The sequence below is a fragment of the Calliphora vicina genome, chromosome 1 (genome assembly GCF_958450345.1).
Source record: "Calliphora vicina chromosome 1, idCalVici1.1, whole genome shotgun sequence".
Taxonomy (NCBI): domain Eukaryota; kingdom Metazoa; phylum Arthropoda; class Insecta; order Diptera; family Calliphoridae; genus Calliphora; species Calliphora vicina.
This window is the reverse complement of record NC_088780.1, coordinates 153,505,067-153,532,707: the sequence shown is the minus strand read 5'-3', so window position 1 is coordinate 153,532,707 and position 27,641 is coordinate 153,505,067. Positions and strand designations below refer to the sequence as shown.

At 28.6% G+C, this 27,641-nt stretch overlaps 1 protein-coding gene across 1 annotated transcript; it reads left to right on the top strand.

The window, feature by feature from the left end:
* Positions 1–1,661: 1,661 nt before the first annotated feature.
* Positions 1,662–24,140, top strand: LOC135964114 (epidermal retinol dehydrogenase 2). Its single transcript, XM_065516192.1, has 7 exons — positions 1,662–2,222; positions 14,288–14,443; positions 14,526–14,702; positions 14,909–14,981; positions 19,066–19,243; positions 20,445–20,570; positions 23,677–24,140. The coding sequence occupies exons 1-7, from the start codon at positions 1,935–1,937 to the stop codon at positions 23,762–23,764; spliced, it is 1,086 nt and encodes a 361-aa protein (XP_065372264.1). The 5' UTR covers positions 1,662–1,934; the 3' UTR covers positions 23,765–24,140.
* Positions 24,141–27,641: the final 3,501 nt, after the last annotated feature.

The following is a 27,641-nucleotide window of genomic DNA, read 5'->3' as shown; positions in this document are numbered from 1 at the left end:
GAATTTGTGGAAATACATATATTAATTAAATATTTATGACCAATTTCGGTAGGACATTTGTATGGGGGCTAGGTGAAATAATCAGCCAGTTTCAATAAGATTGGTCCATGGGCCGAAAAAATAATATGTACCAAATTTGATCGAAATATCTTCAAAATTGGGACCTGTACTCTGCGCACAAGGTTTACATGGACAGCCGACCAGCCAGACGGACATCGTTTAATCGACTCAAAGTGATTCTAAGTCGATCGGTATTCTTTAAGGTGGGTGTTAGACTAATATTTTTAGGCGTTACAAACATCTGCACAAACGCATTATACCCTCCCCACTATGGTGGTGTAGGGAATAATAAATTCGAAGAATCGAAAACAATATTCTTGAAAACCCGAACTGAAATTGAGAAAATACAATATGATGTTGACGAAATCTTAATTGATATTAAGAATTAATAAATTTATATTAAGCGAACTAATTAACTCCAATACAATTGGGATGCAAGTACATACCAATCTGTATAGTTTACAATTTTCTTTTTAAAAATCCATACTACATACTGAAAATAATTCAATGAGATTGTCTTTATTCTTAAAATAATGGGTTAACATTAACTTTATTCATCTGAAAGTAGAAATTTCAATTAAAAATAAATGATGCATACCTACTAATTTCAAATGAATTAACAACCAATTAAAATGCTGTAAAAATTGTGCGATCTAACTAATTAGCTTTTATGTTAAAGATTTATTTTTATAACAACAGCATTAACAAATATATTTTGAATTTAATTAAAACTACATTTCAGAATATGCCTATAGCAAATATTTATACAAAATATTAAAAAAAAGGCGTAAAAATATTTTCAAAATAATTTATTTACCTTAATTTCAGAATAGTACGTTCTTTCTAAACTGTTCTAATTTCTATGCTCCAATCAAATTTCAAACAACATGCATTACGTCGATTATCGCCAACTTTAAAACAATTAAGACAGCAGAGATCTTGCCAGCAAACCACTTCAAATAGAGACACGATCTTTAAGTGATGTTTATTTTGTTTCTGCTTTGAAAATATCTTCAGTTGTGTTTGTCTGTCCAATATAAATATTCTTATTAAGCTGTATTTTTTTTCTAAATGATTCTCTTCTACATAGTGGAACAATAATAATGCAGGTGTTCGTTCGTATTTAAAACGAGCACTTATAATAACAATAATAAATACTTACGAGTACGAGTATGTACGATTGTTTATCGAGTGGGGCTAACAACTACAATGACAACAATTCTTTATAAAGAAGAAGATAAAACACTCAAAACAACAACAACAACTGCATACTGTTGAAAGTGGAGTGCAAGAGAGGTATCCAAAATGAGAGAACTTGTTATGATATTGAATACAACTACAATAAAAACAATACGAAATATGATACATTTGCAATTGCGTTGAAACCAGTAGAAGCGAAATACACACGCTAATAGCAACAACAACGATTAAGACAAAGCGCGTAACACGGTGTTGGAGCAACCCAATGCGAGAGCGACACAGTTAAAGATGCCCACAATAACAACAAAAAGTTGGGGAGACTGATCAATATCGATAGAGTAAAAAAATAATAAAGTTTGAGTTAAAAAAAGACAAACAAACAAATAAATAAACAACCACAAACCAACCGACTCATTATTAAAACTTGAATAAAAAAAAAAATATTTATTTGTGCAGTGAGTTTTAGAAAAAAATTCAACCAAGAGACAAACGCGTTTAAAGCGTCGTTAAGTAAAGAAGACAAAAATTAAGAAGAAAAAATACTGAAAAACCGCGCGCGTGTGTAATTAAGTGAAAATTAATTATTGAAACAAATTGCTAAGAAAAAACAAATAAAATTTATCAACAAAAATAATTGAAAAAGTGTTAAGAATTTCAATCAACACAAAATAAAAATGGTGGAAACCACTACAGTAACACGCACTACAGAAATACCAGTTCCTGCAACCACTGCAGCACCCATACGTATTAACACTACGGCCACCACCACCACCTCCACAGCCACTACCGCTGCTGGTGGCAGACAAAATGATGAAGTTACTCGTGGTATTTATAATTTGAAAATGATCTTATTCCTGTTGATCCTTCCTCTTGTGCTATTTGCTGTGTTTCTTAAACATCTGTTGGATTATTTATTCGGTTTGGGCATTAAAGAGAAAGATGTGGCTGGCAAAGTGGCTTTGGTAAGTTATACATAAATGTACCTACAATACGCCATATATGGCTGTTTAAGATCTTAAAAAAATTCCAAAATTGAATTAAAAACAAAATACGGCAAAAACAAGCCAAAACATGTTTTGTGGTTTTTGTTTTGTTTTTTAGTGGTTGTTGTTGCGTTATTTGTCATGATTTCAAAATTCCTCCTACATTTATTATGACGTTGCACAGTAGAACAAATTCAAAATATTTGTAGTTACAAATATCTAAGTAGAACTATTAAAAATTATGGTCTTTATTAGTACATACACTAATACCACGGTCGCTTCGATCTGCGTCGGTTTCGAATTTGCGTCTTTTAAAATTTCTGTGATTTCGAAGTTGCGTCGATTTTAATACAGTTTGCGTTGCATGGCTTCGTAGATACGTCGTTAGTTCTTCGATTTGCATAGTTTTTGTTTCAGTATGAAATATGAAAATGTTTGTATTGAATAATCTATTTTTTCAGCAAAAATTATGAATCTAGGAACCAATTAAATGAAAATCAATACGGAATTAAATTTATGGAAAATCGTGCTTCGTTTTGCGTCGTTTCGGTTTGCGTCGCGTTTCTCCAGGCCCAATTAGCCCGGGGTATTAGTGTATATTTCTTTGCCTGCTAGTTTTACTGTTTTTCAATATTTTGTTTACTTTTTGTATTGAAAAAGCTTTTAAAAACTAGCAAGTAAATGAATAATCCAAATAATTGTTAATAATCGATCACGAAGATATACTTATGTAGACATCATTATTAAAAAAGTGCTAAAATTTAACATTTACAATGGCTGTATAAAAAAATTGGTTCGATAAAGGCTTTCAGCCGGGGGTTGCTTTTTAAATTTGACGTATACAATTTTTCTATAAACAACCGGCCTCCTGTATAAACTTTGAGTTTCGTAGGGAAATGTGGGTTTCAAATGCCTATAACTCCTAAAATATAACAGCTCTATTATCAGTGCTAAAAATACTATTAATGGTAAAAGAAATTAGAAAAATCTGCGATGACAAAGAGTTAAATTTTAGTCATATTTTTTCTCACTCAGGGGAAGTCCCCTAAAAATGGAGAATAGGTGGACGTTCAATTCAAAGTAAAATTCTATAACAATTATTCAACAAAGATTTATACAATTTTCAGAGTTTTATACATATTTTCTAGAGAATTTCTTGTTTTACTGAATCAGACACTTATAAGCGCCAGGAGATAGACAACTGCAGGAAGTTTATTCCCCTTACGAGCAGTTACGATAAAGAACGATTTGTTTCTGTATTGATCAATTGTACTAAAACACAGGTCCATCGCTCACAAATGGATAAGATCTTCTGGAAGATCAAGTATTTGTTTAAAATAAGCGACCCTTATTGCAAATCTGTTTGATACATTTTCGTGGAAGCTGCTATAAGATCGTTCATAATTTGTAGCTTCCTATTCCAATTTTAAAGACTGGCAGTTATCATGGATATAGAAAGGTATAAGAATTATTGTTATCTAATTTATGCGATTTATGTTGCATGCAGCAGTTAAGATTATCAAAAAAGTTTAAAAAGTAAAAATACACACCAAAATATTGGTCGCCGACCCAAAAAAGTATTTGCTTAGATTGAAAATGGTCAAAACTCATCTAAAAAATCAAAGTGTTCTTCTGTTCGACTTTTAAAAACAATTAACCCTCCGTTACTCGCAACTGATCTTGTTGATACAGGCAAACATTTTTTTATTGTAAATTTTTTCAAACACCCTAAATTTTAAGCTATTTTTTTATAAAATAATATTTTTACTGTTTTCGAAATAAAAAGTGAAGAGATTATTTTTGAAACGCGCCTTTTTTATTGATATCAATTTGATACATTGCGACTAGAGATTCTAATCGGGAGAGATTTTTGAAAATCCCGGGGATCGGGATTTGGTAAATAATCCCGAAATCCCGACCGGGAAATCTAAAATCCCGAAAATTATAAGAAAGAAACGTACATAATTATGTCTTTACAATTGAAAGTAAATTTTTTATTTAGCAATTAATTTTTATTAGACACTAAAAAGCATTCTGGAACGAATTTTGTTTCCGACATATGCTGCTGCCGAAAAATATCTTTCATATTGGCAAAACCGTTTGCAAATACTTATAACAAATCTGCAAGTATTTTCCTCTTGTTCCTTCAGAAATAAAGTGATCTATTTCTTTTGCAAGTTGCAAATCTACATTACAACTTGGTTTCGTTATTGTTATTTGAGTTTTTTTACATTTATTAATAACATTTTTTAGCCTTTGAGCAATCGAAATATTTTCATTTTGTTCGAGCTCCTCAGCTGAGATAAAATCAATTTCGTTTGAAGAGAATTTAAATTTAGTTTTGTTAGATAACATACAAAAAAATATGAAGAATTGATTTTCCAGAGCCCCACTCTAGGAATACCAAAAATACCGCTTTCCTTTATTAACTATGTTGTACCAGGAGCTGAGCTTAACAACTTTGCTGAACATCACTTTGCGATATTCGGGCATGTAGAAAATGCATAAAAAAGGCACACAAAAATGACAATTTCCCCCATTTATTTATGAAAAACGGGATTTGGAAAATCCCGAAAATCCCGGGATTTAAAATTAAAAAATTCCGGGCTTCGGGGTTTAAGAAATCCCGAAAACCCCGGGATTTTCGGGAACGGGATTTCCCGTTTGGCATCTCTAATTGCGACTAGTCTCGATTGAAAATGATTGCAACTAATGGAGGGTTAAAAGATGATGTATTCTGGGTCTTTATACAATTCTAAGACGATCTAGCTATGTTCTTGAGGGATGATATTTTCTGCAAATATTCTCTGATGATCTGGAATATTTGATATTGAAAATGGGTAAAACTTCACAACCACTTCATTCGAAATACTTTTTAACAGGTATTGAATCATGTGGCGGTTTCATGGCTGGCCACATATTCGGCCAATGCTCGCTTAAAACGAATTAGTTGCATTCGGTACAGGTTCCCTGTGATGGTCTGGTCAGATTTCAGGAGCTCATAATATATAAGACCCTATTGCTCCCACCAAATACAGAGCATTGCCTTAACGCCATAGATTTTTGGCTTTGGTATCGATTGGGCTGGTTGGCCGGGCTTCACGTACGCTTCGGGTTATTGTAATGGATACATTTTTTTTGAAAGGCAATAACATTTTTAAACCATTGTGAAATATTAGAACATTATGACAATATGACATGAATCCACTAAATATTTCCTTAGGTTCATATATGGAATCCCAAATTTATGGGAACCTTTTTATTATTTAAAGTTTATGAAATATTTTTTATTATTTAAAGTTTTATACCGATCGGATCAGAAGTTTAGCAATTCTATAACTATTATACCACATTTAGCCAGCCCCACCGTGAGACTACTGCAATTAAGAAAAAAAAAACACCTCACAGTCTCTTTTCTAAAGACGAGTTTTTGTTTCTGTTTTCTTCATATTAAATCAACAAGAGAAATTCATTTAAAGAAAGAAAGAAAGGCCTATAAAAAGAATGTGTTTTGATTTTGTGTTTCCCCCTTTATAATTCATGTTGTTATTGTTGTTATTAGTGGTATTGATATTGTTATTGCTGTTTTTTGTTGGCATGTGTACTCTTAATAGCAGTTCTCTCTTATCAATAACGTCATCAATGAAATAACAAGTTTTTGAACTTAAACTTTGTAAATAAAAGCCTAATTTTTGTTGTTGTAATTTCACTTTTGTTTTTCTGACTTTGTTATTTTTTTTTATTGTTGTGACTGTATTTTCTCTTAAAGTTTATTTTTATAATAAAAATCTATTTAAAATTAATTATCTTTTTTATTTATTTTATTGTTAAATGTACATAAATTAATTTAATTTTATAACGTTGGTTGGTAGTTATTTAAAAAATGTGGTAGTGTCGTCCGTCGTCTATGTTTGTATAAAATATTTTCAAATGTTTTGCATTTTCTAGGCTTCAAACCGTTTGGGTGTGGTTTATTATAATTCCATTAATAGTCAATAGAATTTTACGTTTATTTATTGTATAATTTATGTTTACCAGTTAGTTAATCATAAATAAATATTTATTAGTTGTTTTGTTTGCTCTTCTTCGCATTGTTTGCTAAATAATTATGGAAAAGGTAAACAAAACTAGCTTGCAATTTTGAATTTGATATTATGTAGGGTTAAAGACTTGGCTAAGTTCGGAGTTATTAAATGGTATAATGCAAATGATTTTCGTGGTAATTGTTGCTCTAAATTGGCTGTAAAGAGGAAGTTGTCAAACATACTATGCCTATATTTTGTAACAATCTATGAAGAATTGGTGGAAAGTATGTATGTATGTATATTCCAATTGGTATTTTGGAGACTGTCTAAAACGATCTAGAGTTGTGTCTGAGCTAAATAAATACGCTAACAGATTTAAGTGAGAATGTTTCAGGTCAGAGGTTAAGAATATCAGATCTCAAGATGATTTATTAATAATTTATAATTTCCCGTTAGTTGAACACATTTTATTCCAGTCATTTCTAGGGAATTGTTTCCCATTTAGAAACCATAATGTAGGTACTTACACATACATTAGCGTTTATTAAGCTCTTAAGTTTCATTAAAATTATTTTATCTTTCATGAACATTATTTTAATGATATAAAATGTTCAATTACATACTTTTCATTAAAATAGTCTCGATTTTTGTTTTCGTAATTATAGATTTAAATTTTATTTTTCCAAAACTTTTATGTTTTTATTTACGCTTAAGTGATTTTTTCTTGCAAGCATCATTAAGACAATTTACTTTTAAGTTGGCATTTTAACAAAAAAACAAAACTCATACAAACATTTTTCGAACAAAATACTTTCATACATGCTAACCATGGAAACAGATTCGAAAATTTAATTATTAGTTCATTGTGTTGTTGGTAACACTTGAAAATAATTATGACTTTATTATAATCACATTTATAAATAAAATTTGTTTTGCCAGATTCGGATATGACTAGATATTATTGGGGGAATGACCATAGAGAATAGACATAGAGCGGAAACTCTCCTGTCAAAGACCTAACTCAGTTGTCAGAAACCACACACTCGTATGTGTGATTATTTTGAGTAAATATTTTGTTTGAGTTTTTTTCTAGTTTTCGCTCTATGCATAGAGAACATAGAGCGGAAACTAGAAAAAACTTCAAACAAAAAAATTACTCAAAATAATCACACATACGAGTGTTGTTTTTGTTTTCACATAGTTTTTTCTACTAATACATTCTCACCACTTAGGTTTTTGACAACTGAGTTAGGTCTTTGACAGGAGAGTTTCCGCTCTATGTCTATTTTCTATGGCTCTATGTTTTTCTATGGGTATGACATTTTGTCTTAAATTTTTAGCTTTTATATTGAAACCATAGAGAACATAGAGCGGAAACTAGAAAAAAACTCAAACAAAAATATTACTCAAAATAATCACACATACGAGTGTTGTTTTTGTTATCACATAGATTTTATTACTAATACATTCTCACCACTTATGTTTCTGACAACTGAGTTAGGTCTTTGACAGGAGAATTTCCGCTCTATGTCTATTCTCTATGATTGAAACATTTGTACAATATAAATTTATTATAAATATTGGCGATTGTTAGCTGTGACCTTTTCCAATCTTTCTGCTAACATATGGACTCCGAGCCAAAAGAACTGCTCATCTTTTGAGGACAAAAACGAATGAAGCCAATATCGGATTCTCTGTTCCAAAGTGAATCGTATCCCAGAGAGAGCGTCTGGACTATAAAGCGGGTGAGGCGAAACTTCCCAATCACTTCATTCTAAAAATTTTTTAACAGGTATTGTTGTAATGATGGAATATTACGGTTTCATGTCAGGCATATTCTGGTCATTTTTCGGTCAATGCTCGCTTTAAACGAATCAGTTGCGTTCGGTACAGGTTCTCTGTGATGGTCTGGTCAGATTTCAGCAGTTAATAAGAGTTAGGACACTTTTGGTCCCATCAAATACAGAGCATTACCTTAGAGCCATGGATATTTGTATCGTAATGGATACATTTTTCATCGCAAATAATGATTCGGTGCAAAAATTATTTTCTTTTATATTGTTCAAGCATCATTTCGGACATGCAAAATCGTCTTTCAAAGTCTCTCAGCTTCAATTCGTATGGTACCCAATTTTCCTGCTTTTGGATGAATCCTGCTACTCGAAAACTTTTAAAAATTGCTGCTGAAGTAGCTCCCAATGATCTTCAAACTTTTTTTGGCTGGCCTGAGCGATCTTTGTCTTCAGTATCAAAATCACCACTTCTGAACCACACAAATCATCTCTCGCTCATTGAAACCGATGGAACACATTCAGCATAAGCTTTGGTGGGCAATCGGTGTGCCTCAGAGGCATTTTTTCTGATTAAAGAGTAAAACAAAACTTCCCTCATATGACGCTTCGACATTTTCGAAGCAAAAAATAACTTTTTAGATTTGAATTCAATTTTCTCTCTTCCTCAGGGTATTTTAAATTTGTTGTATCGTATTGCACTACATAAGAATAAGATAAGAATATTTTATGAATCTTGATGAACTTGTTACGTTACTCATTGTTGTACTTTTTTTTTGAATCTCAGATTTTATTACTAGAATTATTTTTAAATTAAATAGAAAAATACTCATTTTATAAATTCATAATAAAATTGTTTAACTATGTCTAAGATCTTGGCAATATTTCATAAAGGAGTGTCAAGTTTACTGATTTTTTTTATAAAAATATGACGATCATTATTTATTTAATTTCTATTTACAAAATATGTATTTATAAACAATACATAGTTTAAAAATTGTTACTATGTATTGTAGTAGGTACATTGTGGTCACTACACTTAGATCATGAATCTAAAGAACATAATTGGTTGTATGTTACTAATAGATTTCCACTAAATATAGTTAAATAATTTTGAGTTATAATGCCATCCAATACTTGAAATGAAAAATGGATTCGGATCGTTATAGATCCAAAATAAAATTTCCGTAGCCCCCAAATAACTTACATACATGATTCATACATCCGCATATATCCGCAATGGATCCGGTTTGGTTGCTTTTAAAATCAAGAAAATCGGACCACAAATGACTTAAATATAAGGAAAAAACCAAAACAACCTTGATTCTTTACATATTTTTTATCTATATATGGATTACTAAGTCATTAATATAAACAGTATGGATATCTAATAATAGATATTTCAAAGACCTTTGCAACGACGTATATAAGGCATAGAAAGTCTGACATACAATGGGTCAAAATCTGGAAAAATATTTTTTAACTCTAATTTTTTTCCACCAAAACAAATTTTTTTCTTATATTTTTTTTCACTAATAAATTTAAACATAAATAAAATTTTAAAAAAATTTAACAATTTTTTTACTTAAATTTTTTTTACTGATAAATTGAAAAAAAAATTGGAAAAACATTTTTTTTTCAATTTTGTTTACCTAAAAATATTTAAAATTTTTATTTTAATGTATAATTTGGTGAAGGGTATATAAGATTCGGCACAGCCGAATATAGCTCTCTTACTGGTTTTAATAGTCTTTTTATGATTCTCTCATAGTTCTTCCCCAATAAAAGATTCTTTGGATTCAATTTTATTGAAAAATACAATTGCCCAATTCACAATTGGTGTCGTAGCATCGTATCGTTGTATGTCGTAATTTTTTTTATTAATGTTTTGTTTTTGTTTCGAAAAATTAGTTTGAAAAATATTTATGACATACAATGCTACAACACTACGACATCAATTGTGAATTGGGCAAATAATTTCTCAAAATTCTTCGCTGAATTTTTTAAACATGACAGAAAATATAAAAATTCCAAAATTATAATACATATTTATTTCATTATGAAAGTATCAGCATTATTTAACGTTTCCTTTGCTTTGAAAAATTTGAATAATTAGTTTTATTTCAAAACCGCCTTTTTTGAAAATAACGTTTAAACTCAAAATTGTATGTCTTTGTTAAGTAGATTCGCATGAGTATTTTTTTTATTTTTCAAATTATTATCATTGTTGTAATTAATTTATATATGTAGTTCAACAGGTCGTAGCCTCATCATTGTATTTGAAAGAGAGACAAATAAATCGTGCTGATGCTGCTGTTGCCGTTAAATATGTATACGATTTCAGTTTTCACAAATTATAGGGTTACAAATGTCGTCGTTAACATTTAATTAAACGAAATATACATTCACACACAAATACAACAATAAACATAAAGCATTTAGGGAGCTCTAACTGAAATATGAATGAGTCAAGCATATGAATGAATTTGTTTAACCCATTGAGGGCTTTAATATGGGTAGTGATTTTTGAGAAATAAATTTCGTTTAAATTTGAATTATCCCTAGGTAGGAAAATTGCTCATGTGGTTAGTTCCAAAGAGAACGATTCTATTTCTAACTCTTTATAGTATGTGAACATGTCATTTTGGAGATGTGATAGTAGGGGGTAAATTTTGTTTGTCATAAAATTTGATTAAGCGTTCGGTTCGAATACCATTACCGAAACAATCGAAAATATCGTTACCTCTAATACCATTACCGTTATTTCATAAATAATTCAAAATTATTGTAATAAAATTTTTTGTTTCTCATAATAAAAGTTATTGAAATCTATCGAATTGAAGATGTTGACTTATTTTTAATTTTTGTAAATTTTTATTATATGAACCTAAACCTTTCTACTAACTTTTGTTAGGATTGGTCCATAATTGACCCTACTCCTATGAAATTAATCACTCTATCAAATTCTGTACAGTTCGGACCACAACTAATTAAAGTTCCCAGCCGAATATAACACTCTTACTTTTTAATTCTGAATTATGCATTAAAAATAAACCAATAAGTCCCAACATTTTTAATTTTTCCCATAAAGTCAACATTTGGTCTCGGCTGGTACATCATAGTATCTAAAACTATTCTCCGTTTGGGAATGGCAGCATTGGGATTTTAGAATACTTTGCCTAAATTCGAAATTTCAATTGGGGTATTCACACGGTCTACTATTTGGTCATATTGTCCTAATATATTATGATAGTTTAATCAAATTTTTATTGTGTTTCAAACAAAAAAGTTCTAAACTAATAAGACCATTTGAACTACATATGTTTATTGTTTTGTCATAGAATAATACTTTTTTTGTTTAAAACACAACAACAACTATTATAATATAATAGGACATTATGACAATATGACTAATAGCAGACCGTGTGAATAACTCAAATATAAAATAGTTTTAATTCAGAAAGGCCTGAGGAAACATTATTAATAAATTTTAAACGTTTTCTATATTGAAACTAAACATTTATATTTCAAATTAATATAAGGAGAATACAAATTTAACACATTGACTGCCAAGGCACTTTCAGCAAATAAGATGCTGGGGGCCACAGCATTTTCTTTGCGTAATCTCTTCGAAAACATCAAGAATGGAATTTAGGCTACTGTCAGTAATATTTACTTCTTAGAAACAGATTTTTTTTTATAAATAAGAGGGTCTTACGAAATGGCGAAAAGGAATTTTTTATGGGATACAGAGTTAGAAAAAAGACTCAGTACAAGTTCAGAAAGTAATGAAGAATGTGAAGATTACAGTTTTGATGAGGAAATTCCAGACAACATCAAAACAAATTCTTAAAATCCAGCACTATTGTCTGACATGGCTAGAGAGAATAAAATTCGTGTCGGACATATGTGTCCGACGTGGCGTAAACCGCATAGTGCAGTGTCACACATATGTGTCCGACGTGGCAGTCAATGTGTTAAATCAAGAAATTGAAATGACAAAATCGAATTAATGTTGAAAAAGCAAATTGGAATTAAAAAATTCAAGTTAATATTGAGAAATAACAAATTGAGATTCAGAAATTCAAGTTAATATTGAAAAAAAAAAAACAAAATTGAAATTCAGAACCTCAAATTAATATTGAGAAATTCAGAATATCAATTGAAATTAAGAAATCTAAATTAATATTAAGAAATTTTAATTGCAAAAATAAAAATGTATGTCGAGAAATTAATAATTTCAGTGACATTTTTTAAATAATTGTTTCTTATAACACACAAAGCTGCGTACTAATTAATTCAATTTTAGCTTAATTCACTAAAATCTTAATTCGAAGTTAATAATGTTCGACATTAATTCCATAAATCCATTTTCAACATTTAATTCTTTAGCTTCATTCAAGGGCTTTTATTTAAATATAATTCATCGTTGAATTAATTCATAACAGAATTTATTAAAGCTTTGAATGATTAAATTTTTGTTAATTCCAATCTAATACAAATTGAATTAAACTATGTTTTCTTTATTACCCTTCACCATATACATATATGGTAAATTCCGTAATTTCTACATTTTTCATTTGCTACAAAGTATACATATGTATTCTGGATCGTTACAGATAGCGAAGTCGATATACATAGCCATGTCCGTCTATCCGTATGTCCGTCTGTATGTTGAAATCAACTTTCCGTAGCCCACAAATAACTAACATACATGATTCATACATCAATATATCGGGAATTGTTCTGGCTCAGTTGCTATTTAAAATCGACAAAATCGGCCCACAAGTGGCTGAGATATAAGGAAAACCGTGACAACATCGATTTTTGGCCTATTTTAGATCTATATCTGGATTACATAAACAATATGGATATCTAATGATAGATATTTTAAGGTACATTGCAACCTACATTGGACCTTTGGAAAAAAACTTTTTTATTAAAAAAATCTAAAAATTTATAAAATTTGGAATAACAATTTTGAAAAAATCCGAAAATCTCTTACGAATTGAAAATAATTGACATAGGGTAACATAGAGACGAAGTTTTAAGTCTATTGTCAAAAATCTAACTCTTACAACAATAAAATACAGAACCGAATCTATTATTAAGCCAAATCTCCAACAAACCCAAACTTTTAAAATTTAATCGATGGATAGATTTTTGGATTTTCATTATCTTAAAAAATATCAAATAATTTGTGGTGTTTACTCATTTTTGAGGCTGGGTGTATAATTCTCTATGATAATTGACTTAAGCCTTTTGTAATACGAGTAGATTTGAATTGAAGAAAAATTTAATCATTCAATACATTTGAAGTACAAATGAATTAAGCCTATGAATTAATTCACAATAAATTCATTAAAGGAATGGTTAAGATATCAAATTTATTTTGATTTTGAAAATGGAATTATGAATTAATTCTTTGGAACCTTTGTAAAAATACAACGAGTATAAATTTAGGTCAGCTATGTTTAAGTCATTTTCGGAAATCGTTTTATGTACCAATTGAACAAATCTGACATTCACAGCGGCAATCATAGTCCATAGAGCCGGAAAAATAAAAGAAAATCTATTCTTCCAAATTTGTACGCCAACATTGGTATTAGGCCGATTTGTGGCCTTATCCGAATATTCGGTCAGATTCTATTAGATTGATAATTTTAAAATTCGTATAAAAATGTGAATAGTTGGAGGTACAAAGACCCCTATAATGGGTTAAAATTTAAAAAGATGTGATGCAACAGCGTAATGTGAATAACTTTGTTTTTGTTGGTTTTTTTTTGTTATTGTTTTGTCATTTAAACAAGAGACCTAAAGAAAAATAAAGAGTCGGGAAATATTTTGTTGAAATAATAATAAACAACAAAAAAGGTAGAACAATTAAGAGAACAAAATGCAGTTAATGCATGCATGCATGTGCTTGATTCATTCATTCACTTCTAAATAATTCAATTTGAAAAGTTCTCACACTCATACCGACACGCAAAAAGAATTGAAAAATTGTATTATTGTTTACAAATTAACTTAACAAATATTAAATAACAATGGAATCGTAAAACAACAACAACGACAAACAAAATATTAACACTAAACAAACCACAATAGAGTTGTAAAAACAACTTTATTATTAAATTATTATGTATAATTTTAGAATAATAAAAATCAGCCTTAATTGTAATCATAAAAATGAGTACTAATTCATTACTTGTTATTGTGTCCTCCTCAGGTTACAGGTGGCGGCAGTGGTTTGGGTCGTGAAATAGCTCTTGAATTGGCACGTAAAGGTTGTAAAATTGCCGTAGTCGATGTAAATTCCAAAGGCTGTTATGAAACCGTTGATATGATTTCAAAAATTCCCCGTAGTGTGGCCAAAGCTTATAAGGTAAAAAAAACTGCTAAAGTAAAATAAATAAATTTATTTTGTTAAAAAAATATGTTTATTTTTCTTGTAATTTCTTACACAGACAGATGTCTCATCGCCACGTGAATTACAATTAATGGCTATTAAAATTGAAAAGGAATTGGGTCCAGTGGAGATTCTAGTGAACAATGCCTCACTGATGCCCATGACATCGACGCCACAGTTGAAAAATGATGAAATTGAAAAAATTATTACCGTTAATTTGGGTTCATACATCATGGTACGTGATTTTTTATGAATTTTTTTAATTTCATTTTTATTTCCCAGTTAAATGTATTATTCATTCATTCATTCATATATTTATTGAAAAGTTTAATGAAATTAATAATGTTTTTTATATTATTTATTGTCTTTCTTTTTCTTGCATGTCCATTTTTATACGGTTTTATGTGATTCTCTTGTTGCCTTTAATTGTTACACTCTCAGACCACTAAAGAATTCCTACCAAAAATGGTAGCACGTAAATCTGGTCATGTAGTTGCTGTTGCGGCATTGTCTGGTGAGTGGAAAAACATTTATGTATATTCTTTTTAATTTTATATCATATGCATTGTTTAAATGATGAGTAATAATAATTTTATGTATTAATATTGAGAATGGATAAAAATAAGCCCGTGTCTTTTTAAATTTCATTTATGCGTCATTTTATAATGAATTATATTTCTTACTAATGATTCAATACATATACAATAATTTGAATTATAGGTACCTTTAATTAGAAGTAATTATGACCCATGAAAGATACAATATAAGATGAAATAAAGAACTCTATTCCGTAACTAAAATCTATTATCCTACGATCTTGCCGTTGACATGAGAAAAATGTGTTTTTGTTTTGTTGTAATTTTCCGGATTTTTCTTATATTTGTTAATAAGCTTTTGTTTCACGGCCCCCCGAACCATTTCATTGAACCCACTGCCCACTTTTTTTCTAATTCTTTTATGCAATATTCAAATACCACAACAATTTGAATTTTCAAGTTCAAATTCGGAAACTACACAGAAAAAACTAATGTATAAATTCAGTTACGAAAATATCATTTTCAATTACTTGTTATACCCTACACCACCATAGTGAGGAGGGTATTATGCATTTGTGCAGATGTTCGTAACTAAAATATTAGTCTAATACCTTAAAGTATACCGATCGACTTAGAATTACTTTCTGAGTCCATTAAACTATATCGCCCCGGCTTCGCCACGTAGCTTTTACTAATGTTAGTTCTTCAAGTTTCTTCAACTCACGCATACCAGCCTGTTCTTATTTATTTGCAAATAAAATATCTAAATTTGTACTTAATTTAGGGAGCTTTTTTATAACAGTTGACTGGACTCACAAAAAAAAAGAATTTCCGAGTTTTAATTTTTGAATTTTTTTTCTTTTCAAACCATCTCCTGAAAATTTCGAATCGAATAAAAAAAGAATCAGCCAAATCGCTCCAGCCGTTCTCACGTGATGACATTACATACATGGACCATTTCATTTTTATATATATAGATTAATGAATCAAATTACTATTGAGAGAATATAAATTGAAAACAAGAAATTCAAATTGATATAGAAACAAATTTAATGAGCAATTTGATCCTCATTTATTATTTGTTTAGATAAGTTAATTTTTGGTCTTACACAAAAAATTTCAATTCAATATGCCACTTCAAAACTCCGTCCATCAAAAATATTGCACTTTCAACGTTTTTTAAATTTGTCATTCTAAATAACAAAGTGTAAGAAAACTTGTCAAAAGGTCAAACGGAATCCCTCAATTCCTAAAAATTGGAGCGAAAATCCCAACAATTTTATTTTTTTCCACATTTCCTTCGGGGCTGGGGAAATACTTTGGGGATAAATAGGGAAAACATCAAGGTTTCCAAATCTGCTTTCCGTTTTCTGATCTCAGCTTTGGGATTTTAGAACATGTGGCCCAAAGTTGAAATTTTTATAAAAACTAGGTAAATTTCCGAAGCTCGAAAAATAGGACATGTTTTTTTATACCAAAATGTTTTTCGTAAAGATACCCTACAGAAAAACATAAAACTGTTATATGTTCTTAAGGAAAGTTTTTTTTTGCCCAAAAAACAATAAAAATCTACTATTTTTTTAATTTTTTAATTGAATTTTTTTTATTTTTGGAGTCATAATTGTTATTGCCCTGAAATCTTTTGTATATTATTAGTAATTTAGTTGTGTAACTAACAAAATAGTCCATTCGGTCCAATGAAGTCCATTCGAGTCAGTCCAAAAGTGCGCCCTATATTTTTAAAAAAGTGAAGCAAGGTAGGCCAAATTTTAAAATTTCAATTTTATACAAATTATAAGTTATAAATAGCACACGCAAGCATATTTTTTCAGGATCTAGCCGAGCGCTTTCCAAAAATATAAATTTTTTTAAATTGGATTGAAAACAAAAAATGGCACATGTTTAAAAATTTTACATGTCGAAGGTACCTTACTTTGAGCACCTATAGGTCCGCCCATTGTAATAACTTAAACTCGAATACTCCTCGGCTACGCTCATGTCAAATTTTATCCCGATCGGAACAGCCGTTTAAAAATGCCAGATTTATTTTCCAAAAATGTTGATTCTGACCCACTGTGCAGCATTAGCTTTGCGCACAAAAGAATCAGAGCATTTAACTTTACGTGCTGCTTTTCTGATAGAAGTGTTTGGTGCTCTTCGAAAGAGTTGTTTGACTTCATTTGCCTTACCCGTTAGACATTTTTTTTCCTGATCCTGGTTTTCTTTTAATGTTCAAGTCTACCTTATACTGTTTAATGGCTTTTGAAACAGTGTGACAATGAACTTATCGTGATGAAATTGGACATACAAAAGTTTTGAACCTAGATCTTTCTAGTAACTTTTGTGAGGATCGGTCCGTAACTGACCATATAACCCCTATAACAGAAAAATATTATATTGAACTAATGATCGTTCGATTAATCGAATAATTTCTTACGAATAATTATTCGAACAATTTTAAAATGGCCATTTTCGAATAACGAATAATTCGAACAATTTTATGTAGAATAATCGAATAAAACGAATATATATTTAAATTTATTAAATTGCTTAAAATTTTTCATAATTTGAAATTTAAATAAGTAATAATGATTCACAAAAATTGTATTGTTTCTGAAATTCGACAAATAACTAAAGACAAAGGGACTTTCGATCACTGTAGATGAGTGTTCCGATAGCTCCTTCTATAAATATTACTGCAAAATAAATCTTTTAAAATGTTTAACTTAAGACTTGAACCATTGAAAATAAAAGATACGGAATAAAATATTTGTTATTTAGGTGGCGAAATATTAGAAGAATCGCCATTAATAATCAAAATATTAACTTAGATTAAAGTGGAGTTGAATGTGATGGAGAATGTGATTTTGAAAAGATCGTCGAAAGTGATATTGAGGATGACATTTATAATGATTACATTGAAATAGATGAAGGCCATGATCTTAAAATATATGTATATAAGTGATGTTATTAACCGCGTACGTAAGTGTTGCAAAATATTTCATAAATCGAATGATAAACACAAATATTGCAAACAAACGTTTTGTTGCAAGAAAAGCATGGAGTTCGTCTTATACATGATTTTGACCATCGTTGAATATCTTTGTCTAACATGGTAATAAACTTTTTGCGTATTTGTAAATGCATCAATCATGCGCTGCCTGACTTCAAATTAGCCACGTTCACTGACAATGATATGAAACTTTGGACAGATTCTCTTTATTGTGTAATTCCCCAAGACCACTTTATTAAGCAGAAATTCGGCAACCTTGATAGAGCTTGCGGGTATAATACAATTTGTTATAAATAATTTAGAAGTAGTGAATAATTAATTTACTAAAGAATTAGTTACTCAATTTAAAACCCGAATTAATGAACGACATAAAAAATTCTTAATACGTTTATATTGTTAAAGCATAGCTCCAAAACGGAAACTAAAGGGTTTGAAAGGCAATTTTTTTGTAGATTGTTCGGGAGTTAATCTGATCAGAATATTTCTGTTGAAAATTTAATGATGGACTTTGTGTTTTTTAACATTATCAATACTTGAATTCTTAACTTTAACGTTATTTTTTGTTTTTCTTTAACAATAAAATATTAAAAAACCGACATCAAAACTTCATTCTTTAATTTTTTAAAAAAAATTTAAATTATTCGAATAATTCGATTAATTTTAAATTATTCGAATAATTCGATTAATTCTATTTATTCGAACACGAGAAAAATCGAATAATTCGAATACCCTAGTGGGTATACAAGATTCGGCACAGCCAAATATAACATTCTTACTTGTTATAATTTGTATTTTTGTATTGAGCTTCTCTTACCCTAAAAACTGCTCTAATTGGTGACTTATTAAATAAGTGCTTAAAAATACTAACATCTCTCTAAAAAAACATCATTTGTAAATAATTCATTGTACATAACATAAAATAACACAAAAAATTCATTAAGTTAAGCATGTTTTCAGCAAACAGGTTAGTATTATTATAAGATTTTAACTCCAATTTCTAAATACATCTTAATAAATTTCAATATTTTTTTTTTAATTTCAAATTTTAGGTCTTGTCCCTCTACCCGGTGCCGGCATTTATACTGCAACCAAATATGGTATTCTTGGTTTTATGGAGGCTTTACGATGTGAATTGCGTTTATCCAGTAGCGATTACGTACGCACCACAGTGGCCAATACATATTTTATGAAGACAAGTGGCGATTTGCATTTACTCAGTGATGCTGGGTAAGTTGTTTATTATATTTAACAAATATTTGGCATTAATTCTTGAAATATGTATTGAAATTTTATTAAGTGACCAGATTAAAGGGTCTTCTCTTGTGTCTACATTTTCAATTATCATTATTACTTACACAGAAAAAATTATATTTCAATTCAAACATTTATCCCATATTGAAAATATAAAAAATAACAAAAATGTGTTTTCAATTACGAAAATTATCTATTCAATAATTTTTGTATTTGAAATTCAACCAATAACGAAAATTGTATATTCAATTGTCAAAATAATCAAATTCCAAACTCAAAATTAAATAGAAAATATCAAGAAATTTTGTTTTAGAGCAAATGAATACTTGATTTAATTATGAAATAATTGAAACCAGTTCAATATGTGACAAATATTTGAATTGAAACGGTTTAAGAAATAGTTTTTTCTGTGTATATTATGAACATTGCTTTAGAATAAGAAGAAATACTTTTCATATTTACATTTGATTATGCTAATAGGCGTTTTATTTCATGGCAAAAATGTTGCCCTTTTTCTGCCCTTTGTCCTTTTTAGTATACTTTTTTGAAAAAGGCAAAACTGTTAAAGCATTATATGTTCTTTTCAAAAAGGACTATCCTGCAAAAGCCTTAATTTGATTGTTTAATTTTTTTTTAATTGTTCTCACGACTTGAAACTGAACAAAAAACAAAATTGTACAACTTTCATATATTTAATGAAATTTCATCATTTATATAAATAAGTTTTATCAATCACTAAACTTGTGTTTAAACAATTTAGATAAGTAGAACACGTTTTCAATGTTCTATATGAAATTTGATACTACAATCAATAAATTTAAAATTTTTTCCAAAATTAGGTCACCTTCAAATACAAACTTGCAAGCAACATGCAGATTTGTATCTCAACTTGCATGAAAATGTTTACACAAATGATAAGATCCTTCTTTCTTATTCTGTGTCCTTTATATGCACAATATATGGATATAGTATAAAAAAACATAAAATAATTTTTCAATAATCATGTGTCTGAGTTTACAGAAGACCACATAAGCTGCTATAATTGATATCTTAATTATTTTTTATATGCAGTAGCAGTGGCACAAGTACTTTCTTTATATTTCAATATTTTTCATTGGCGTGTATTCATTCCTGTTTCTTTTTTATTTTTTTTGTATTTCCTTTTTCACTTAAAAAGCATCTCGAGCAGTTATCCAGGTTTACCAACAGCATATGTGGCAGGGAAAATTGTCCGTGGCATGTTGCTCAATGAGCGTATGGTGTACGTGCCAAAAATATTTGCATTAAGTGTCTGGTTGCTCAGGTAAGTTAATAACGAAAACTGAACAAAAAACAAAATTGATTCAACTGAAAGAGTTGTTAGTGTGAAAGAATCAACAACAACAAAACCTACTTTTTTGTTGTTGCTCAAACAACAAACTTCTCACACATGTCGTTAGCTTAGAGTGTAAAGAAGTTAACTTCACTTGTTAATAAAGTTTAGTTTTTAGTAGAAATCAGTAAAGTACAAAATTGAAAATATAATGATTTTCTATACAAAATACTGTTATACAAAAAATATTTGAACCATAAGAGATCGTGAGATCTTTATATAAAAGATTTTCTACAGAAAAGACTTGTACACAAGATTTTCTATATAAAATACTGTTATACACATTATTTTCTTTAGAAAATACTGTTATACACATTATTTTCTTTAGAAAATACTGTTATACACATTATTTTCTTTAGAAAATACTGTTATACAAAATATTTTCTATAGAAAATACTGTTATACACAATATTTTCTATAGAAAATACTGTTATACATAAGATTTTTTCTAGAGATTTCTGTTATACTGAATATTTTTGACATACTTTTTATATAAAACACAGTTGATGTTCAATAGAAAATAGTTAGCTATATCAGCAAATCATTTTGAGTCCATTATATTGGTCTGACAATTGATCGAAGGTACCAAATGACTCTCGGGAGTTTGAAATATTTTAAAAAAAGTACGATTTTATAAAATTTGCCATCCCTTGTTTGGATATTTTCTATTTCACTCTGAGACTTTTAAATACTTTTAAATTCAAGTTAAAAACAAGTAAGAAAGTAAGTTCAGCCAAGCCCGACCATATAATACCCTACACCAAGTAAATGAGTAAAAATATTTTTCTTTTAAAATATCAATAATTTATATTCGTGAGTGATTTTCGGAACCTACTTTTTTGTTGTTGCTCAAACAACAAACTTCTCACACATGTCGTTAGCTTAGAGTGTAAAGAAGTTAACTTCACTTGTTAATAAAGTTTAGTTTTTAGTAGAAATCAGTAAAGTACAAAATTGAAAATATAAATATAATCTAACTATAGGTAGTTATTTTAACATATAAGTGTCATTGGAGAAAGTTCTCTAGTCTTGGTTAATTCATGAACGAACTAGTTCAATTGAAGGATTCAAGTGCTTGAACTAAGTAGTTCAGTTTTCAACTATGACCTTAAGTGATCTGAAATCTCTGAACTAAATAAGTTTACTCGTTGTTTTTCTATACTTCCGAAGAAATAAAGGACAAACCTGATAAAATCCGATGCTCATTAGTTTTGAAACTTTTTATTTTGTATTATATTATTTATATTATCCGAATATCTAGAAAAATTTCGAGAGAAGGCAAGATTTATGAGTCTCTTGAAGTATTTTTACAAGTATTTTAACATTTTAAAGAAAAAAATGTTTCTGATAAATTTTCAGAATAACCACAAACTTTTAAAGACTTTTTTGGGCTTTGAAATTTTTAAATAAATCTGAAAAATTTCGTCAAAATTGTCTTTCAGAAACATATACAGAATGTATACAAATCAGAAGAGATTTTATTTTTTTACAAGTAAAAAATATATATGGACTCCTATCCGAAAGAACTCCTAATCTTTAGAGGCCAAAAAGGAATCAAGCCATTTTACGGTAAGGCCCATTTTTGGATGAATAGGTACGTCAACAAACAAAACTTTCAAATTTGGGACGATACCAATTGACAGGAGATCCAATAGCGTCCAATGCATTCCGAAAATACTCTTTACTGGTGTGGATTTTGGGCTGGGGCGGTCATCGGTCCATATTTATTTTAGAACGATGTTGTCCAGGCTATCACATCAACGGTGACCGCTATAGGTCGATGGTTACTAACTTCTTTTGTACTGAATAGGATGATGTGGACACCATGTGGTTTCAACAGGATCATGCCACATTGTACATTCTGCTTTTGAGGATTTGAGGGACATGGTCATCTTTGAGGGACATGGTCATCTTAGGTGATGTATTCTTAAGTCGCAGATCTATGCGAATAGACTTATTTTATATAAAATTTTATTAGAAATAAAATTTATATTTTTCAGAAAATTTCGGACCCAAGGTAGAGTCTGCAATATTAAAAAAAATTCTACTAAAAGAGATAAACCACACATTTCCAATTACAATCTAAATATAAATTATTTTATTTTTCGAATTATTTCAAAAATAAAATAATTCTAAACCGCTGAGCGTTATCACATGGCTACATAAATGGGAGAAACATAGAGAAAACACATAGAGCGGAAACTCTTCTGTCAAAAACCTAACTCATTTATCAAAAACCTAAGTGGTGAGAATGTATTAGTAAAAAAAACTATGTGAAAACAAAAACAACACTCGTATGTGTAACTTTTTTGAGTAATTTTTTTGTTTGAGTTTTTTTCGAGTTTCCGCTCTATGTTCTCTATGGGGAGAAATTACTTAACTTTTTTAAAATAGAACTTAACTCACTTGCGCTCTAAGCTAACAATATGTATAAAAAGCAAGAACAATAACGGCAGCAACATTTGATATCTAAATACTCGTATTACGTACGTACTTTTAAACACGTGCTGGCTGTATAAGCTGGGGTACTTTTGTGGTTGCGTTTGAGTTCATTTTTATTCCAGGAACGCATTTAGTACCATTTTCGATGATAGGTAAATCGTTATTTCTGTGCGATTTCTAAGAAATATTCCATAATATACGATGATGCTTCCCTAAAAATCGCTAGAAATTAAAAGTTATATTTTTTAGTAATTCTATAAACGAATGCCAAGGATAACCTGGTTGTCTTATTGATACTAATTTAAAGAAATGTACTTTTTTCCAAGTACTTTTCCTTAGCATCATTTTCACAAACCTTAGAGTTCCAACATCTTTGGAAGTTGGTAATTTAGACCGTATATATGTATATTTTGAATACACATTGTTTGCAAACATATTTCCACGAAAAACTTAATTAAATTATACAAAAAAAGTGTGGTTTCTGTTTGTTTGTTTGTTTCATTTTTTCACATTTATGGCATTTTTGTTAAACATGTTTTACATTTCTTTATATACTTAATTTTGTATGTATTTTTTTCATCTCTTTATCTTTCAGCTTATTGCCCACCAAATGGCAGGATTACATGTTATTAAGATTTTACTGTTTTGATGTACGCAGCCATCATTTGTTTTATTGGAAATGAATTGAAAAGAAGTCCAACAAATCAATTATTTTACGTGCCAAACTACAAAATCTCTTTAAATAGTTAAAAAAAGAAGAATTATTATTATTATTAACAAAAACGTATCATCAGTTATGTTTCTTTTATATACATTTGGAATTTAAATCCAATTTAAATTTACTGGTCATTAAGGCTTCTTTTTTTAAGAAAATCATACACATACAACATAATTACATAATACTGCTTATACAATACATATTTGTATTTTTATTAAATATTAAATATTATTTATTTTTTATTTTGTTTTTACATTTATTAATAATATGTAAGTGTATTGTATTTATATTTAAAATTAAGTTTAATTTAATAATAAAGTTTTACAATTATTACAATTAAATTTAATAGAGTTTTAGGGATGGAAAATTATTTTTTTTGGTATCAAAATTATATTCAAATAGTACATTTTCCAACCTCAGAGTATTAAAATTTCAAATTTTAATTTATTTTCATATTTGTTTAAATTAATTTATACAGAACTTATTATTAATTATAAGGAAACTTTAACATAACAAACTCCCTCCACCCCTAATTTTTATATACGCCTATATCCTATAGAAAATATTGTTATATTAAAGATTTTCTATAGAAAATACTGTTATACTGAATATTTTCTATAAATAAATAATGGTATACATAAGATTTTCTACAGAATATAATGATATACACAAGATTTTCTTTAGAAGATACTGAAATACGCAATATTTTCTATAGAAAATAATGTTATACACATGATGTTATATAGAAAATACTTATAAACACGATTTTCTATAGAAAATACTGTTATTCACATGATTTTCTATACAAAATACTGTTATACAAAAAATATTTGAACCATAAGAGATCGTGAGATCTTTATATAAAAGATTTTCTACAGAAAAGACTTGTACACAAGATTTTCTATATAAAATACTGTTATACACATTATTTTCTTTAGAAAATACTGTTATACACATTATTTTCTTTAGAAAATACTGTTATACAAAATATTTTCTATAGAAAATACTGTTATACATAAGATTTTTTCTAGAGATTTCTGTTATACTGAATATTTTTGACATACTTTTTATATAAAACACAGTTGATGTTCAATAGAAAATAGTTAGCTAAGTATATCAGCAAATCATTTTGAGTCCATTATATTGGTCTGACAATTGATCGAAGGTACCAAATGACTCTCGGGAGTTTGAAATATTTTAAAAAAAGTACGATTTTATAAAATTTGCCATCCCTTGTTTGGATATTTTCTATTTCACTCTGAGACTTTTAAATACTTTTAAATTCAAGTTAAAAACAAGTAAGAAAGTAAGTTCAGCCAAGCCCGACCATATAATACCCTACACCAAGTAAATGAGTAAAAATATTTTTCTTTTAAAATATCAATAATTTATATTCGTGAGTGATTTTCGGAAGTGGGCCTTATATGGGAGCTATGACCAATTATGGACCGATCACCATAAAATTAGGTCGTGTAATTTACGTCTATATGGAAGTTATTTATGTTGAATTTTGTGTGTATATCAACATTTTTAAGTGATTTAAGCACGTTAAAGTGATTTTCGGAAGCGGGTTTATATGGGAGCTATGACTAATTATGGACCGATCGTAACAAAATTTGGTGACATGAATTTTGTATATATAAAACTTATTTGGAGCGAAATTTGTGTAGATACATATATAAATTAAACATTTATGACTGATAAAGTCCAATTTCGAGAGGACATTTGTATGGGGGCTAGGTGAAATAATGGACCGATTTCAGCCAGTTTCAACAGGCTTCGTTCTTGAGCCGAAAAAATTATATGTACTAAATTTAATCGAAATATCTCCAAAATTGCAACCTGCACTCTGCGTACAAGGTTTATATGGACAGTCAGCCAACCAGACGGACGGACATGGTTTAATCGACTCAGAAAGTGATTCTAAGTCGATCGGTATACTTTAAGGTGGGTGTTAGACTAATATTTTTGGGCGTTACAAACATCTGCACATAAAAAATATAGAAAATATTGTGTACTGTTATACACAATATTTTCTATAGAAAATACTGTTATACACAATATTTTCTATAGAAAATACTGTTATACACAATATTTTCTATAGAAAATACTGTTATACACAATATTTTCTATAGAAAATACTGTTATACACAATATTTTCTATAGAAAATACTGTTATACACAATATTTTCTATAGAAAATACTGTTATACACAATATTTTCTATAGAAAATACTGTTATACATAATTATATGTACTAAATTTAATCGAAATATCTCCAAAATTGCAACCTGCACTCTGCGTACAAGGTTTATATGGACAGTCAGCCAACCAGACGGACGGACATGGTTTAATCGACTCAGAAAGTGATTCTAAGTCGATCGGTATACTTTAAGGTGGGTGTTAGACTAATATTTTTGGGCGTTACAAACATCTGCACATAAAAAATATAGAAAATATTGTGTACTGTTATACACAATATTTTCTATAGAAAATACTGTTATACACAATATTTTCTATAGAAAATACTGTTATACACAATATTTTCTATAGAAAATACTGTTATACACAATATTTTCTATAGAAAATACTGTTATACACAATATTTTCTATAGAAAATACTGTTATACACAATATTTTCTATAGAAAATACTGTTATACACAATATTTTCTATAGAAAATACTGTTATACACAATATTTTCTATAGAAAATACTGTTATACACAATATTTTCTATAGAAAATACTGTTATACACAATATTTTCTATAGAAAATACTGTTATACACAATATTTTCTATAGAAAATACTGTTATACACAATATTTTCTATAGAAAATACTGTTATACACAATATTTTCTATAGAAAATACTGTTATACACAATATTTTCTATAGAAAATACTGTTATACACAATATTTTCTATAGAAAATACTGTTATACACAATATTTTCTATAGAAAATACTGTTATACACAATATTTTCTATAGAAAATACTGTTATACACAATATTTTCTATAGAAAATACTGTTATACACAATATTTTCTATAGAAAATACTGTTATACACAATATTTTCTATAGAAAATACTGTTATACACAATATTTTCTATAGAAAATACTGTTATACACAATATTTTCTATAGAAAATACTGTTATACACAATATTTTCTATAGAAAATACTGTTATACACAATATTTTCTATAGAAAATACTGTTATACACAATATTTTCTATAGAAAATACTGTTATACACAATATTTTCTATAGAAAATACTGTTATACACAATATTTTCTATAGAAAATACTGTTATACACAATATTTTCTATAGAAAATACTGTTATACACAATATTTTCTATAGAAAATACTGTTATACACAATATTTTCTATAGAAAATACTGTTATACACAATATTTTCTATAGAAAATACTGTTATACACAATATTTTCTATAGAAAATACTGTTATACACAATATTTTCTATAGAAAATACTGTTATACACAATATTTTCTATAGAAAATACTGTTATACACAATATTTTCTATAGAAAATACTGTTATACACAATATTTTCTATAGAAAATACTGTTATACACAATATTTTCTATAGAAAATACTGTTATACACAATATTTTCTATAGAAAATACTGTTATACACAATATTTTCTATAGAAAATACTGTTATACACAATATTTTCTATAGAAAATACTGTTATACACAATATTTTCTATAGAAAATACTGTTATACACAATATTTTCTATAGAAAATACTGTTATACACAATATTTTCTATAGAAAATACTGTTATACACAATATTTTCTATAGAAAATACTGTTATACACAA